This window comes from Vanessa atalanta, chromosome 21 (genome assembly GCF_905147765.1).
Source record: "Vanessa atalanta chromosome 21, ilVanAtal1.2, whole genome shotgun sequence".
NCBI lineage: Eukaryota > Metazoa > Arthropoda > Insecta > Lepidoptera > Nymphalidae > Vanessa > Vanessa atalanta.
In genome coordinates, this window is record NC_061891.1 from 4,562,429 (window position 1) to 4,581,514 (window position 19,086).

The 19,086-nt window shown below is 33.7% G+C and overlaps 1 protein-coding gene and 1 pseudogene across 1 annotated transcript; both read right to left on the reverse strand.

The window, feature by feature from the left end:
• Positions 1 to 983: 983 nt before the first annotated feature.
• On the reverse strand, positions 984 to 9,564 carry LOC125072201. The gene is made up of 6 exons (XM_047682726.1): positions 9,556 to 9,564; positions 8,301 to 8,466; positions 8,062 to 8,151; positions 7,564 to 7,664; positions 1,468 to 1,626; positions 984 to 1,166 (listed from the first exon to the last, which is right to left on the reverse strand). Exons 1-6 carry the CDS (start codon positions 9,562 to 9,564, stop codon positions 984 to 986), a joined length of 708 nt encoding a protein of 235 aa, XP_047538682.1.
• Positions 9,565 to 10,381: 817 nt separating this feature from the next.
• On the reverse strand, positions 10,382 to 12,725 carry LOC125072357 (annotated as a pseudogene).
• Positions 12,726 to 19,086: the final 6,361 nt, after the last annotated feature.

Genomic DNA, 19,086 nt, shown 5'->3' on the forward strand with positions numbered 1-19,086 from the left:
CAACACGATGCTCTATGAGCAGAATGAAGTCTTAAGAATGGTAAAAGTGCTCTTCCTAAGATTATTACTTGAACTGTAAAAGTGGTAGGAACATGAGGGCCCGGGCGACCGTCTCTACGAGGAACGTCTATTAACAGTTCGTCATACAGAGAATAACCATATAAGCTAAATAGCTATTAGAGGTGAATAAAAAGGAAAAGATGGTGAGTGGAGAATGGCCAATGGTAATGGTAAATCAAATAAATATATTCAAAAAATGTGTCGAGGGAAACTGTACAAGTGTTATAAATACGTTATGACAGTTTTTATGTACACGTCATATCTTATTTAAACGTAGTTATATGTACATTACATACGATAGGAACCATCATTTGGGTGAAAGAATGCGATGGCACAACGCCAACGAGTTTTCCGTTTCATTAGCTCATCCCAAATACTGTTCATCGAACAAGCGAAGAATACGATGCCTTTATAATCTCGCTCCATATAGTATTTAAACATACGATATCTGGATTCAATTGTTAAATTCATTGTCAATTATATTTCTAATCTTTAATTTATGATTACATATCTTAAGATTTTTATAATTTTCAAAAAAATCACTCAGATATATAGTATCATTAATAAAATATGATCACTATATTACGCCTTTTAATTTTCTTAATGCAAAACTTATTTTTATCTGTTTAATCTGTTTCTGTGATCAATAATGACCAAAAAATCAAAGACACATGTTTTATGATATTATGGATTTCGAATAGTGCAAAAGTGTATGCATTATTTGTTTGAATATTATTTCTTTAAATAGTAATGGAATTAAGCATGTCATTTTATACAATCTGTAATACTATTAAATTTACATTTTCAATTAGTTTTTGATCAAGATTTTGCCACAAATGTGTACCTCTGTGGAAAAATCTTATTAGGTTTATATGATTTACTATATGCAATTAAAATTATAATTTGTTAAGTAATTTATTTTATTAAATTCTCTCTTTATCGCTAGAGCATAGTTCACATGCATCTGTTTCAAACAGTCTGCAAGGTTCTGATATGCTTGAAAAAATTGAACTTCCATGTCGGCGCACTATTGCAAGAACACATGCCAGTAGACACATTGCACCTTCCACGTAAAAACCGTAGAAAATACGCACGTAGCCTTCTACCTGCGAAAAAAATTATCATTATATTGTTGGCTATAGCGTAATTAACATTCTAAAATAAGTCACAACAAAATGGCTATTTTTAGTGAAGCATCTTTAAATTGGGAAAAATGGATGCAAAATGTTGCCATTTCGAAGATATATGTTAGGGTTAATCCAGAATTGAAGTAAGTATTATTTATAAAAAAAAGTTACTGTAACGCTTCATAAATTGATACATTTATATAAAATGCCTGAGACAAGAATACCAACAGCGAATTTTCGTCATTATTATAATTCACGCTTATGATATGGTAATGCTTACGTGTTCCAATCCTCCAGTGGTAGTAAATTCTAATGGAAACATAGCGGTTTCCAAAGGCGTCTTATTCCGTAGTATTCCGAATGCTACGACGCCAATTATGTAATACGCGATTGTGGCGAGAGGCACGCAGCGACCGGCTCCGATTATCCCGAAACATCTCTAGGATAACAGAGAAACTACCAAGAACATTGGAATTTGAAAAATGTTAGGCTTTCGCAATTAAATAATGACATATTTACGTGGAGTATAAATTTTTCTAAATTTGAAAATAATATTCAAGTTTAAGAGTATTTGTGTGTAGAAACATATACTTACAATTATTTTTCTGCACAAATACCATTTGGTTGATGATTTTGTAATTTCAGAGTCACGACTACAGCTAACGTTTTCTGAAAAAGTAGTAGTAATTTAATTTAGTTAGATTAAGGTGTTATTGTTGTTATAAAACTTCTCAGACAATGTTGTGAATACCTGTAATTGGTGTACATATGAAGACCTGATACTTTTGACTGTATATGTAATATAAATGTTGCATATGTGTACTGTTGGTGTTCCTAAATAAATAAATAAATAAATAAAAAGTATTTTTTTTTTTGTAATATTATAAATCTAAATGAACAATGAATTGTGCCTGGATTATGGTCGCATCTATACACTTCTGAAGTCAAGTCATTCAGCTCGTTAGGAACAGCAACTAGAAAGAAGCTGATCGAAGCATTCGCTTGAGATATGCCGCATATGGCAACCTTCGTCACGTACGATGTAAGGAATGTCGCATATAGCGTAATTTTTGAAAATAAAAGTATTATGGTTGAATACTTTTCCTGCGTTATGTTACGGAACGTGGACACTAACTGCGTGTCTAGGCCACAAATTCAAGGGTTCTTAGCGTGCTAAAGAGCGAGCTATGCTCGGAGTATCTTTGAATGATAAAATCAGCCATAGCATTATAAGCAGATTGGAGTGGCGCTGGGTTGGTTACGTACTCGTATGTCAAAAGATCGATGACTTTTAGATCAGACAAGTCCTAGAGTGGAATTGCCGAGCGGCAAACAAATCATAGGACGCTCCCAGCCAGGTGGCTGATGACATGAAGAAGGAGGCGAGACCTTATTGAATGTCGAAAGCGGAAAACCGGGAGCTTTCGTGTCCTTTGGGTAAGGCCTATATCCAGGCATGGATTGTGATTGGCTGATGATGATGATGGTGTCTTACGAAGGATTTAATTTGTATTTTTTTTCTGTCTCCACTCATAGTCGTCTCACGCAACTAAGACATCTTGAGCCAATCGTTACTCTTCTAATGATGCAGGTAATTTAACGTAGAGAGTGGATCGTCATGAGTGAATAGATAACAACCTGGAATCTGTATCCTCTATTTGAAATCCTAATCATTGAGTGAATCGAATACGTAATAAGCTTTACCAAAATTATATCATTTAAAGATCCTATCGGTCCCTATCCAGCCTTGAAACACATTACAGCGTCGTTCATGGAAAGTTACCACCATCGGATTCTCCCATGTTAATAAAAATTAATGTTCCTTGATCCATAACCAGATTTCCTTTCACCTAAACTTTTATAGAACTAACGTTGGTAGACATGGCCCATTAAACGGACTGATCGAGTTATACAATGAGTTAACTGTAAAGGGAGGCACTGGTAATTATTTTCATGTCAAAATTACCATGTTGAAGTTCTTTTAGATTAATGTTTCTTTTCTGCTTAATATTATTATTTTTAATATAGCATATTTTTTTACTTTAACATTATAATTTTAGAGTAAAAACTACAATATTTTATTGATTAGATTTTTGTTTCTTTAGTACCTTTACAATCTAAAGCTTAAGTTGTGCTATTTGTTCCGCTTTAAATTGTCTATTATTTTCCTAAAGGCTACAAGATTGGTTAACGTTTATGTTTACTGATCTGCTACTAAGTGTAATATTTGCTGCAATCTACGGAATCATATAACGCAAAACAAATTATCATTACCGGATTTAATCCTACATTTCTGGCTGTATTTATTATACGCTCATCGTATTAAATTTATCATGTTATCGAAATATGTATTGTATTAAATAAATAAAAAATATTTTGTTGTTCTTACTTAAAAAGTTTTTATAATAAATAGTTCCTAAAGATCTAGTAAAGTTTCAAAGAGTTTCCACAAGGTCGTGACGTCGTTTATTATTCTTCATCAATCGGTCTATTCCACGCGATAAAATTGTCTCGGAAAAATATCGTAATAGATCCATTAAATTTTAATCTTAGAGACTAAAAGCTTAATTCGAATACATATATTTTGGTACTTGGGACTTAGACAATATGTTAAAATTTTCGTTTTACTACAAACGTTTACCTTCACATGTGTGAGACTGCAACTTTAAATCACTTCGACCCACCGACGGAACTATGTACATTGTACGCTGTTCACAGTTTTGGTACTGGTAGTAAAATATTCAAAAGGGTGTTTTTTTTTTGGTGGAATCAAAAGCGGCTCGTACGCTGTATTGTGATGTTATATACTATAAAAATAAGGAATAAGGAAAATATATTTATTTTATTAAAAAATTTTTTGTCTTCAATATTTATAAGAAAGACTTCCTTTAATTATAAATTCAATAACGGTCCATTACTATGTCTATATATCACTCGAGCGCCTCGTGACGGTCACATTTTTATCATATAATTTCAGTTTTCAATTACAATTCTCTAAGAATACCATATAGGGTTACGATGTAATAGGAACTGGGTCTTAAGCATGAAGTTGTTTAATCCTCGGAATAGTTCAAAGTGCACTTAGTACGCTATTACCTACTAGTATAAAGCGCTATGGTTATATCGTTTCACCCTCGTTTAAACAAATTCTACGATGGTAAGTATATTTCTTTTTGTTTATTTGTATATTTTATAATTTCTATGGCTCAATGTTTTTTCTTTATTTAGGTATATTGATTGTAAGATGCGATCAACAAAGGGATATTAAATGAATGATCCTTTAACCAAGGAACGAAGGTGGTTTTTTAATACTAAGCACTACTTACAATATATATATAACCGGTAGTACCTATAACTGCTACCGGTAGTACCGGATACAACCGAGAAGAACATCAATGGTTACTAATTTTACCAATTAAATAAAAAAGGTATGTTAAGAAACCCAGTAAAACTAGTAAAAATAAAAAAAGGAATTCAATTTTGTACTATTATATTGCAAGACGAACTTAATACATTGTAATATTTAAACATTCTATGATAGCACCGATAATATTGTACCAATTATGGGTTGAGGATTCTGTAATCTGACGTAATTTAGCTTTTTTAGGCAACATTCTCCTCTGATATGATACTTAGCCGATAAAACTTACGTTTGTATAACATGGCGCAATAAAAAAAATATGTTTATTCATTCATTAATTGCCACTGTTAAGAGTTAACAAAATATTTGTAGACTTCTGAAGATCAGAGTTGAAGTACCGATTTACCTTTCGACTATTTGCTCAGCGACACTGGGCCGCTTTGTAGATATTTACTTTGTTTAATAAAAGTATATTTTTATGTCGCTTTAGGAGTGTAAGCGTGCTATTATAATCTGGTAAATAGATTAATGTAAATGATTTTTTATAATTATATCTTTGTCCTATCTGTAGTGGGAACACTTGAGTAATAAACACTTTTGAGAATCGTCATTCAAAGGGGAAATGCTGCTCACTCTTGTCACCACTCCGCGCGGTATATTTATAGTAACAAATTTTATTTTTTATTGGTATATAATTAAGGCCTTATTATTAATATTTATGATGTAATACGGAAAATAACTCGGTTTGAGAAGATGGTCTTTTGATATTCATTACTGTGCTAAAAAATGCTGTTTTACACTTATAAACTGTGTTCCAGTGTGGATATACACGAGAGCACACATCAACAAGTGTGACGTGACAGACGAAAGTTAAACACAAACATAATACGATCAGTGGCGTAGCTTGGTGGACAAGGGCCCCGGTGCATAGAAAAAGAAACGGGCCCTCACCTCCTCTTTAACTTATATTGCACTTCAAAATTATAGATAGGAATAAAAATAGGATACAGGATACATTGAGATGAACTTATCATTAGTAGGCTAAATCCATATGTCATCTCTATTCAAAGCTTAGGTTAGAGGGCCCCCTGAGCTCCGGGGCCCTGGTGCACTGCACCACCTGGCCCTACGATAGCTACGCCACTGAATACGATTACGTAACGTATATATAATACCCTTACTTAAAATAAAATTAATATTCATAAAAAATAACGTATGAAATTATAATGGAAGAATAACTTACTTAGGTGATATGTCATATTTTACTACTGATATAGAAATATTCGATCAAATATATATATATAAAAAAATAATTGAGATTGATTCACATAAAACCTTTTTGAATTTTTTTAATTATTGCTAAGCTATAATGAAAGATATACTGCAAATCGACATTGGCCTCACTATTGATTACCGCACTAATTAAGCTCGTTAATTATATAATGGTTTATTTATTCTTTAGCAATATGGCGCAGACCGTAATTTTATTAAGGGTAAGTTGAACATTTAAATATTAGTAACAGTATTTAACATATTGGTTGGGCTTTATGCAAGTCCGTCTGAGTAGGCAGCAACCACTCATCTATCTAATCATCATCTATAAAAAAAACAGTATTATCGCCCCACAATGAGGCAAAGGCTTCCTTACCTCGTAAGATGAATTTTAGAATTTTATTCTATCTGACACGTACCTGTCATGTCCCTAACAGAGATTATAACGTTATAACAGAGATTTACTACCCTGGTATCAATCTGCGTTTTTGATTAAAGATGGTCAATTGATTTTATTTTTATGACATAGATTGGCGGACGAGCATATGGGCCACCTTATGGTAAGTGGTCACCACCACCCATAGACAATGGCATTATGTCTCTTGTACCTGTACTTATACTGGCTCTCGCACCCTTGAAACCGAACACAATAATACTGAGTACTGTTGTTTGGCGGTAAAATGTCTGATGAGTGGGTGGTCCTACCCAGTCGGGCTTCCACAAAGCCCTACCACCAAGTAATGTAGCTGATCAATTGAATGAAATAAATGTTGTTTTTCATCTTAACCTACAATGTTCTCATCATGAAGAGCTCACCCTTAAATCCTAACCAACAGAGATGCCTAATCTGCAGTAGTCAGTAAAACCGCAAACGTTGCCAATATGTACGAGGGAACCTTTCCTCATAATCTGTTATCGATATTTGCGGAGTCGGTTATTATTAGTGTATTACGGAACTATTATGTACTAAAAGATTTTTAAAATGAATTAAATATCGGAAAATTATGTGATTAACTTATATTTGGATTCGTTGCTTTCTGTAACGGTAAGAAGTTCGGGGTTCGTTATAGAATATATTTGGACTTAGCCTTCTCAAGAACTTCTTAATTAAAGTAAGATTGATTTCAGAATCAAATTTATTTACGAATTTGCTTTGTTTCTATTTTTAAAACTGGAGATGACAACCGGCCAGTGGTCAGCCCAGAGGAAAGATGATATCTTGAGGTTGTATAAATTCTCCTGACCAATTTCGGTCAAAGCAGCCAATTCAAATAAGTAAATTGGTAGACAGTAATTATTATAATTGTATGCTCAAGAACATTTAAACAGAAACATATAAAATTTATATATTTCTGTTTAGATAATTATATAAAATTTATCGCTAAATGTAGGTATAGACTATAGATGCGTAAGGAAGCTATTTTACAAAGTCTAGCTAGCTATATATATATCACTTCGGCTTGGGAAAGTAAAAATATAATTAAAAAATGTGGTAATATGAACCAAATCAATCGTCAATGTTTGTCTTGTATTTATTCATAACAACATAAATTGTGATATAAACGAATATAAAATTTTAAACGAAATCAACTTAAAAACCCTCGCGGACTTTTATTAAATTGTAAAATATATTAAATCTTTCCAACTTAATTTATATTACAAAGATAAGGATGTTGTTTCTTCGATAAGATTTTCAAGTTAATAATTTCATACTTAGCTAAGATAATTACCTCTTTTGTTCACAAAGTCGTGTTTATGTTCACTAAATTTTCCGCAAAAGTTGTCCTTCAAGTGTTTCGTGTATGCTTCGACGTGAACTATCATACACGTGCTTGCGTTCACCACTGAAAACATTATTTTAATACGGTAAATATTACAATATGTATTTAACAATATTCCTCTTAAAGTCGACAATAAAACCTTCTTCGATTTCTTTTTTTTTTAATTATGTAATATTATTTGCCTGAACGACATTAAAACCTTCTTCTATTCTTATCGGTAGTATGTGTTGCAGTAGAACAAAATGAACAGTTTGTTTTGAATCAGTTTCATTTTCAAAAGTTTTAATATTGTAATACAAATTGTGTTGATAATTTTTAGTAATTCTAACGTCAACAGGATTATTTGATATAAATGTGTTCTGGTTTGCTCACACATAACATGTTCGGGATAATCTGTGCCCAAATAAAAGCAAATAAAAAAACTGATTTGCAAATTGAATGAACTATCCTAATTACTTACTTAGATATATATGAGTTGGGATTGCTAGAATAGCGTATAATAATGCAGATGTCCGTCCCAATAGAGTATGTGGTACCGGAGCACCGAAACCTGAAAAATATTATTGTAAATTAATTTGTATTTAGCATAATAAATATAAATGACAGAATATTCATTGTAATCTTTTACAGAGAAAAACTTAGTTAGTTTTTTTAATTATAAATTAATAATTCAACAGGTAACATGAAAATCTAATTTACCTAAGGCGGTCATGACGTAGATAGCGAATAAGAATGTGCCCGGTAAGTCCCAGAAACGTCCCGGTTTGAGCCTGGCTCCGTCTCCTACAGCTCGTATAGTGAGTTGTCGTTCATCCTCAACGCGTCTTTCAATCGCGTAACGCCATCTTGGTGACAGTGGAGTTATCTGTCGTATAAGTAAGTTACACTTAAATTTTGAATAAATAAGTATAATACTAAATTTTATACTTATTCACTTTGGTTAGTCAGTTTGTCAACTTTTTTCGATTAATTTTAATTAATTAACGGAGGAATTGTAAACAGACTAGTATGTTATATATACTGTTGCCACACACTGTACTGCTATATATACATATAAACAGTATGTAAATACTGTCTGCTAGGCCATCTTATAAATCGAAACTAGCTCTATTAATATTTTAATTTCACAATAAAAACGTACAATTTTAATGTTGAACAGAGCCACATGTAACTCATAATAATTATTAGTTATAAGTCTCATACAAATTAATTTATTTTTACACACAGAAAATTAGCTTGCATACGATTATGTTTAAGTGCGAACATATTTTAAACGCTTTACATTAAAAAGGCTTGTTAAAAGTATAAATTTTACATAGCCCATATGAGTAAGCTTGTGGGAGCGAGTACAAAAATAACGACTAAATATTACTACTCGCACTATCCGCTCCGTTTTTGCTCGGGTTAATACTTACATTTAACGTTAACGCTTCCATATACACACAAGATTAAATTAAAAATATTATTAAGAACATTTTTGTTAATTTTTTCAGATATACGTAAGAGATATTTACGGAAAAGAGATCACAAAACGACATTTATGAAGAGTACACGTAATGGTCTAAAATTAAATGAAAAAAGATTAGAGATTGAGATTTCTCAATATATAAGACATATTTACGAACAATTTAAAAGCCGTAATTTGAAAAATAGAAGATTTACATAATTATATTATGAATTATGTCACTTGATAATTTAGTATGGCATTGAATTCTAGTAAATTCTTATATTTCGTAAGACAAAATGTTATTATTTTAACATAAACTTGAAGTTGTCTAAATATTTTTTTTATCATATATGATAATAAATAAGGTTAGGTTATACTTTAAAAGCATTTTGTAAGCAGTGAATATACTATAGAATTTCGTTTGCTTTACAACACAATATGATATAAACGTAGCCGGTGGTTATTCAGACAGCTACCGTGTGTAATTAACAGAGTTTCGTTACAAACTTTAGTCATTTTAAAATGTACCAAGAGGTGCGCGTGTAACAGACAATAAACTTTGATTTCGGATACAATATTGAAAACCTTGGTTGTTGTTGGTTGAGTTCATTTGTACTGTTAAGAATATTTTATTTTATTTAAATTTCACGCTCTAGGTGATGAATTTCCTAAAATATTGTTACAACTATCGTTTACTTATAAGCAGATAAAAACACCGATTGTCATATTGTAAGTTCAAAAATGAAGTATTTATTAAAAACTTTCATCCCAAAATTCAGCCTCATAAAGGGTTAATTTTCTTAAACACAGCTTTCACAGCTAACATCAGACATAACAAATCCATATTCATATTTTAATAGGCGTTTAATAAGAGATGAAAGTTTTTTTTTAAGTCATGAGCATGTAATTATTTAGACGCTCCTATAAATTATTTCGTAGCGGATTCAAGTAAACGATTTTGGTTTCTAGATTACTTCTAAGAGCCTGTCCAGATGAAGCGTTTTACGCGCGAGTCCACACGCGCATTGACACTCGCGCGTATCCGAGATACTAGAGCTACATATATCCCGTCCAGATGCCTACGCGCGTATCCTCACTCGCGCGTAAAACGCGTGCAATGAGCGGGACTCTCGACTAGATACTCGGGTGCCATTGCTGCGTCCAGTACTACGCGCGAGTCCGTTGCGAGTGGACGTATTTACGATGGAGCGTGATAACTTCGATACGGAACTTTTTATTGATGAAATTGATAAAAGGGCAGCCATATGGAATATGGAATCATCAAATTATTCCAATAGAACCATAAAACGCAGGAACTGGGAAGAAATCGTCGAGATTTTTTTTTTAGCTGGAGATTCCGAAGAAAAGAAAAAAACTATAGGTAAGTAAAAATAGTTTATTTAATAATATTATTCCAGACTACATACATAGGTACTAAATAAATTGTACGACCTAGTAGCGTAGAGTATACGGGGCTAAAAAGGTATACTGAAGAACGACCATTTTTTTGGTTTCCATATTATAGGATTTCCTGATAATTTGTCACTATGTTAATGACATATTTGAATCATAAGTTGTAAAACAAAATATGACTATATCATTTTATCTTGCCAAGGGAGTTTGCCTTCGTTACCAAAATAATCAGCGAATCTGTCTCTTGTGTTCAGCGATCTGGCATTAGGCCTTACTGCCTCAGTATTTATATGAATTAGAGATGTTTCGTAAAGAGTGTGGTCAAACCTATAACCATCCCTTAACCTTACAAAATTATGAAGAACACAGCAAGCTTTAATAATGCTTTCTGCAAACTCTATGTCTACATTCAACGGTCTATGAAATATTCTCCATTTATTTACCAAGATGCCAAAGCAACATTCAATGTAACGCCGGGCCCTGGATAAGCGATAGTTGAAAATTCTTTTCTTAGTTGTTAGAGATTTACCGCAATAAGGGCGCATTATATGTTCAGATAGACTGAACGCCTCATCTCCAACTATCACATGGGGTAAGGGAGTTATATCTGTTTGAGATATTGACTTTGGGTCTGGAATATCTAAAGTTTTCTCGACAAGTTTTTTATAAAAAACAGAGTCTTGAAAAATTGTGGAGTCATTGCTTTTTCCATATGCGCCGATATTTACTGCAATGAAACAATAATTTGCGTCGCATACAGCCAACAAAACAGTTGAAAAATAACTCTTATAATTATAAAAAAGAGACCCAGAATCATTAGGTTTTATAATACGGATATGCTTGCCATCAATGGCGCCGATGCAATTTGGAAAATTTGTGTATTTTTGAAACTGTTTAGAAATCTCTTCCCATTCAGCCTTCGTAGGTACTTTCATTACGATATTTTTCAGTTTATGCCATATGACGTAACAAGTTTTCTGTACTATTTCGATAACTGTAGACTTTCCCAACCTGTAGGCATAATGCAGATCCGCAAAATAACATCCTGTAGCCAAATATCTGAAAAAAAAATGCGTTTAGTTAATTTATATTTTATTTACCACACTAATTAAATCATTATATTAATGGTTACAGGTAATATTTTGCAAAAGAAGTGGAAAGGGTTACGTGATGGATTTGTAAGAGAAATGAAGAAAAAGAAAACCGCTCCGTCTGGATCAGGAGCCTCCGGCAAAACGTTTGATGTTCCTTGAACGATCGACACGCAATAAAACAACTGATAGCAACATTAACACCACTCCTGCTGCAGCTGAAGAAGAAGACTTTTCTGGCGATGGGGAAGATGTAATGAGACCTCCAGTGAGTCAAGCAAAAAAGAAGAAAAAACTAAATGCGGCCGACGAAGAATTTCTCGCTATCATAAAAACAAATTTAGCATCTAAAAATCAGCCACATACATCAAACCAAACGGAGTCTGATGATGACAAACTATTTTGTTTATCATTACACAAAGAGCTTCTTAAAATACCAGAGCAGAACAGACTTCAAACAAAAATTTAACTAATGAAAGTACTTCAAGGTCAACAAGCCCTGTATCATAAACCTTGAACTGCTCGTTCTGTCTATATACCTCCACAATATAATTACCAAACAGGAATGACACAGCGTGGACAGAGAGACTATTTTGAAGAAACAGGATATAACACAATAGACCCCTCAATATCTTCAGTTCCTCCTGCAACCTTTTCGTCTTACAATCGAGGTTATTGCACTGTGCAACGCAACACCCCATCAACAACGTCTGCCTACAATAACCCAACAACTCCATCACCGGCTTCTCCACAAGATTCACAAGAATCTGAATTGATGGAACTATATGGTGATTAAATGTTAAGTTTGAATGATTCCTAATTTTTGGTGTTTTTGTTCAAATTCTTTATTTTTGTTAAATTGATTCTTAGTTTAAAGATACAAACTTGATAAAAGTACAATTACATTACAATAATAAAAAATATTACCTCAAAGTAATCACGAGTTTTTCTTCTGCAGAGACAGTATCCCGTACCACATAATTTTGACATGGAGTCAAATCTTCTTGAATAATTTCTAGTAATTCATCAAACGATGTTACTGACATCCGGAAGTAGTTGAAAAACTTTTCACCGTAGAATTGGGTGCACGTTAAATCGTCGACGTTCTCTTCGTTTACGATTTTTCTATCGACGGTATGCAAGCCACAACACAACCGCTGTTTCCGAGTTCATGTTTGTAACTGGCTGGATCCCTCCCAGCGTAGAAACGCGCGTAAAACGCGGCATCTGGATGCAATAGAATTTGAAACGCGCGTGTGGACTCGCGCGTAAAACGCGTCATCTGGACAGGCTCTAAGAATCGTCGTGAAGCCTGACGCTCGAATTCGTTACAGTCGCAAGACGCGTCACTGTTCACACCGCGTAAACATTCAGTGCACGCGAATTGCCCGTGGCCAGTGTGTAAAATGTTGTCCTTAGATCCTACCCCAGGTTTGCTTGTAAATAAGCTGGCTCATTCAGCTTTTATACGGTAACACTAAATAACATGAATAAAAAGTATTGATATTTGTCGATACAACGTTTAAGTTTACCACAGGTAAATAATTTACAGGTAGAAGTAAATAAAGTAGTAAATATAACTTCGCAATTTAGTGCATAAATCTACAATCTAATTCAAAAGAGGAAACAACATAAATTCTCGTAAGTCTACATAGCGATAAACTCTAACAGAGCTTGCATATAATTTCAGTCCTTATTTATATAGTAATAAAGATAGTTTTTGCTCGTTTAGTAATCCGCTGGAAGTTAGAGGAACCTGAAGTAGATTAATTGAAGCAGAAATCCACCGAGCAGAGATTTTATAACGTTAAACATTTTCCTGCAATTAGCCAATATTATTAACGACAGAATTTTTTTTTAATTATTTTAATTTTATTTGAACGTGCCCTTTTAATAGTTTTTGTGCAGTAAAACTCGTTACAGTAAATATATATTTTACTCTTAATTTTTTTAGCACTTTTCAAATTTTTTTATGTTTGTCTGATTTTAAATACAACAAGCTGCCGATACTCATGGGATTTCTAACTTACATTTCTAACGTACAAAACTGGCAAATCCGGCACAACCGGAAAGAGTTGAAAGAGTTGAAAACCTCATATAAAACTCTACGTTTTATATGAGGCACTGTCTTACTTTCAGTCTGACCTACGGAGAATAGAAAATGTCCAATAACTTTTAACAGATTGATTTTAACATGATTTTATCCTTGAAATTCACGTTTTTCTAATATTCAGTTGTTTATACGCCCTTCTTTGACTTGCTAACCTTAATAAGTTCGATTTTATGATCTTCATTCTATAAGATTGATGATGATGATGAATGTCCTATGTCCCCTAGATGGGGCAGAGGGCGTCCACAGATGTCCTCCATCGCGATCGGTCTTGGGCTTCAGCCTTCACCTCGCTCCACGTCATTCCGATGCTCGCCGCCTCTGCCAAAACGGAGCGTCGCCAGGTTTGACGGGGACGGCCACGCTTTCTTTTCCCTTGGGGATTCCAGTCTAAAGCTTGTTTGGGAATATGGTCGGGGTCCCTTCGGAGCGTGTGTCCAATCCATCTCCACTTACGACGCTTGATCTGACTGTCGATCGGGCTCTCATGGCATTTCTCCAACAGCTCTAAGTTTGAGATGGTCTCGGGCCAGTAAATACCGAGAATGCGACGAAGACAGCGGTTGACGAAAACTTGGATTTGGCGTGAGATGTTCTTTGTAACCTTCCACGTTTCGCACCCGTAAAGCAACACGGATTTCACGTTGGACCCGAATATCTTAAGTTTAATCCTTTGGGTCAGTTTCCGTGATTGCCAAACAGGTCTCAGCTGCGCGAAGGTAGTTCGGGCTTTGGCTATCCGTGAAGCGATGTCCTCTTCACTTCCACCAGTCTCTGACACGACGCTCCCGAGGTATGTAAATTTGTGGACGCATTCCACTGCCTCTGTGCCAATCAGCAACGGTGAGCGATTCTTCAAACCAGTTCTCATCTCCTTGGTCTTCCGGATGTTGATTTTAAGCCCTGATTTTGCCGCTTCCTGACTTAGATCGTTTAGCTTAGCTTGCATATCGGCGTGGGTATGACTCAGCAGGCATATGTCATCAGCGTAATCCAAGTCTTCCAAGACGTTGGATAATCCCCGCTCTATGCCGCGGCGCCTGTGTTCTAAGATGCGAAGCAAAATTCCGTCTAGAACGACTAAGAAGAGTAGCGGCGATAGGACGCAGCCTTGGCGAACACCCGCGTGCACTGCAACGTCATCCGATATGAGGCCGTCGTGAGTTACTTTGCAAGAATACTTGTTGTAAATGCTTTGTAGCAAACTATTTTCGGCGGCACTCCAATTTCCAAGAGGCGGGACCAGATGCTAGACCACTTCAACTTCACTATAAGATTGGTAATCGTCTTTTAATTCCTTCTTCGTAGTTTTGTATATTAGAGGATTCTTCCCTTCCTTCTCTATTTTTTGATGATTTGTTTCTGATGATATTATTTCTTTCTTGTTTAGTATTTGTGTTTTTTGTTATGGCTGACTCTTATTTACTTTAGTATGATGTCATGTCGTCATTTTCGCAACAAATTAAATGATGTAAGTCGTTTTTTAATCGATAAAATATCTGTCATAATTTTCGATTGCTTCCGAATTGTGCTCTACTTAACTTCTGATTTCCTAAGTTAAGTAGGCCTCGTACTAATTTATGGTGGCTCGTGAATGGGTCGTTGTTTGTGTTTCTACATTTAAAACATGACAATAATATTAACCCCCTGAAGTCGACGGTATCCTATGCCAAAGTTCATCCTCACAAGCCGCGTATATTCTGAGCCCTTATGAAGCTATCAAGATCATTTGGGAAAACAGCAATAGTTTTCTTAAAAAAAAAGAACAAAGTACTAAGCATTCTGTTTTGCGGGAGACAATGTAATAAGTGGGTAGTACCTGGGTAGGTACTACCCACTTATTACACACTTATTACCCACTTATTACAGGCTTTATTTAAGCTCGTCTGGGACGACTGACGAGCTTAAATAAAGCCTTACAAGTATACAAGTTCTGTATAACATGTTTTAATGATCTAAAAGTATTATAATATAAACTTTCCAAGCCTTGTATTCAGAATTCGCATGAAATTACCACACTTGCTAGAGTTTTGAACTAATACTTTAGTTATTAGAAATACTTTTTGAATTCCTAACGAGTTTTACTTTTAGTCGAGATACTTTACTAATAATCTCTCATTATGTATATTTTTTTTTGCGATAAAAGTATTACGCTTAATACTATTAGTCAGGCAAATATTTTAAGACATTCCAGTATTTTTAACTCCTTATTCATTTAATTAATTTAATTTAATTCGCCGCCTGGCTATTTCTTTTCACATTGAATATATGTATGTAATAATAAAATTGACAAAAAATAAGACCCGCTGAGTTCGCCGGTTCTTCTCAGGTGAGGGTATTTTCTTTTCCGAACCGGCGGTAGTGTTTAATTTGCCTATCAATAAGTAAGTGTAATGCTTCTCTGTATTGAATAAAGAAAAATTGAGTTTGAGTATAAAATATATTTTAACAAATATAATAACTGTGTAGATATAGTAAAACACCGATTATACTTCTATTATAGAGTTTTTACATATATATATATATATAAATTTTATTTATGGAATCTCTAATATGGGTTGTAGCCTAGGATGCCCTGTGTTATTGTGCATCTATAACGCCTTAGATCGATTTTTGGTCAAAGTATTTTGTATTACGTATCATTAAAAATGTATGCTTTATTGTTTTTTTTTTATAATTAAAATATTATGTTAAAATTATATTCAGAATTCCCCGATGGAAACGGATTCCTGGAAGAATTTTTATGTTTAGTGGAGTTACCAACTTAGTGTTAAATATGTATATATTTTTATTTATATAAATAGTATTGTGGATATAAGTTATATCGTTGCATATATATTGTGACGTCACCGAAGTATTCCTATTGCGTAAAAAATATCAAAAATAGACTCAAGTACCAAGATTACAAATGTTCCAAATTGTTTCTGAATATAGAATTCAAATTAATAGTCCGAAGCATTATCACAAAGTACACCATGAAAACAACATAAATGCTATCAACATGTTCTTCTGAAAGTTACAATATTTTAAGATTGCCTACTGAATTCTAAGCATCTTATTATTGAAAACAACGAAATATTCAACGTTTATACGAATGTAAATATTTGAATTGCATATTCATTGCTGGAAGTTTCAAAGCGAAGGTAAATTTAAAATAAAAAAAAAAATGGAAGTTTACACAGGAAAGTACTAGCAATCACCGTGTATTGTTTGCGCAAACATAGGATTTGTTTGAAAACTTTAGGTGCTATGCAAGAGTTGAGCCAGGTCTCACTGATCACGGTTTGATTATTTGAATTTTGATAAACTGCTCAAACATTTCTTAACATTACACGAGAACGTTTTTTTTTTCGTCGAAACTAAAACGTGTCCTTTAGAGGAACGCTGTTATGAAGAAAACAATGTCAAAAGATAGAGCCAAAACGGAAAATGCGGATGATGAATGATTGATGTCGTTTGTACTTCGTGTATATATGAACACTTGGACTTTTAAGTCATACATACATATATTAGCAGCCACAAAATTAAATTTCCCACTGCTGGGCTAAGGCCTCCTCTCCCTTTGAGGAGAAGGTTTGTAGCATATTCCACCACGCTGCTCCAATGCGTGGTTTTAATTGATATTGCACGATAATTTCTAAAATATATCTTTCCGTCTTAATGGAGGACTTCTTTATATTCGCAAAAATATGTAATTGGATTTGGAATGCAATGCAAATATGCTTTTAGCATATTGCCACCCTTACCATACGCACATATGTTACAGTACCTATTTTTATTTGTATATACATATTTAAGTTATCTCTGTAATTCATTTAATAAAAAAGTACTTACACATTAACGCCAACTCACCAAAAATTCTGCGGACGCGCAATAACCTAACCTAACCTTTTATATTGGTATTGATATGAATGAATATAAATATTGTAATTCTAGGCTTAAAATTGGTTAGTGGCCTTCGGTGCTATGGGATGTGAAGCACTTTTGCGCCTTTGGTTTCTTAAAAACACTCTAGGGGAGAAGCTGACAAGTCCATATTGAGTCAGAGTTGACCGAGTTGAAAAGTCGGTGTCGTGTCAATTTTGCGCAATAAACAACAAACTCTTTTTTATGTTATAGTTTGGCGGTGGCATTTGGGCCACCTGATGGTAAGTGATCATCACCGCACATAGACAGTGTCGTTGTAGGAAATATTAACTTATATCACCAATGCGCCACCAACCTTGGGTACTAAGATGTTACGTCCCTTGTGCCTGTAGTTACACTGGCTCCCTCACCCTTCAAGCCGGAAAACAAAAATACTGAGTATCGTTGTTTGGCGGTAGAATATCAGATAAGTGGGTGGTACCTACCCAGACGGCTTTGCACAAAGCTCTAACACCAAGTAAATGTTATAATAGGGACCAAAGTTCTACCATATAGGTACAACACTTTGTTTTTCAAAAATTTTCAGTGAAATTTTAAACCCAACCCTTTTTTGCGTGGTAGCGTTAATATAAATGTATAAGAAATGTATATAAAGTAAGTACCATAAAGAAACCTTTAATAATATGTAGATTTTTCCCTACTTATTCAAACCTAATTAGCACATTGTACAAAACATCAATTTTTACTATACACTATACTTTTTCAAATAGTTAATACATTTTATTAGAAAATTCTAAGTTTAGATTTATTTCAGCTTGACTAGATACGCTAAAAGTGATTAAATATTAAATCAATAAAAAAATATTGATTTGATGAAAGTATCAAGCTTCCAATTAATAAAGTCAAAGGATCGGATATATATATATATATATATATATACCAAGGATATATACCAAGAAAAGAATTATTTACATTGACGAATTCAATCTTGGGAACTTGAATGTTATATGAACTCTTTTGTCTATAGTTACGCACACACACACACATATAATACAATTTTAATTAAAGAAGTACTAAATATTATAATTATAAATTAAATTCTGTTTTTGACAGATGTTTCTTCGCATCAAATTTATGGCATGCAGTGTGAAACATTTTCAAATCACGTTCGAAGTCAAAGTTTGTTAAATGTTCGCTATAGAACTGCGATCACGTAGGCTGATTGTATGGCCTACAATTTCAAAACATTTCCCCGTTTTGAATTTAAATTTCATGAGTGGTTTCATACGAAGAAAACATTTATATTCGTGTTTCGATAATGTCAACCGAGAGCTATTTTCAGTTTCCTAGCTGAATTGCGTGATACATCGAATTGCTTTCGAATTAATTTGCACATTTTACATTGATACTTCACAGTGTTTTGGTTTTGTATTTTAAATAAATTTGATGTTATGACTGTTAAACCTACGCAGAACAAGGGTTTACATAGAAAAAAACAATGTAGCGCTCTTTAAATAGCTTGTGGAACATATTTTTACTCTATTATTATATATGCTT

What these genes read in the sequence shown, in the direction of transcription:
- LOC125072201 (XM_047682726.1), bottom strand. An exon ending in CTACGTCATGACCGCCTTAG is followed by an intron (nt 8,152 to 8,300) that starts GTAAATTAGATT and finishes AATATTTTTCAG; the next exon opens with GTTTCGGTGCTCCGGTACCA. An exon ending in CCACTGGAGGATTGGAACAC is followed by an intron (nt 1,167 to 1,467) that starts GTAAGCATTACC and finishes TTTTTTTCGCAG; the next exon opens with GTAGAAGGCTACGTGCGTAT.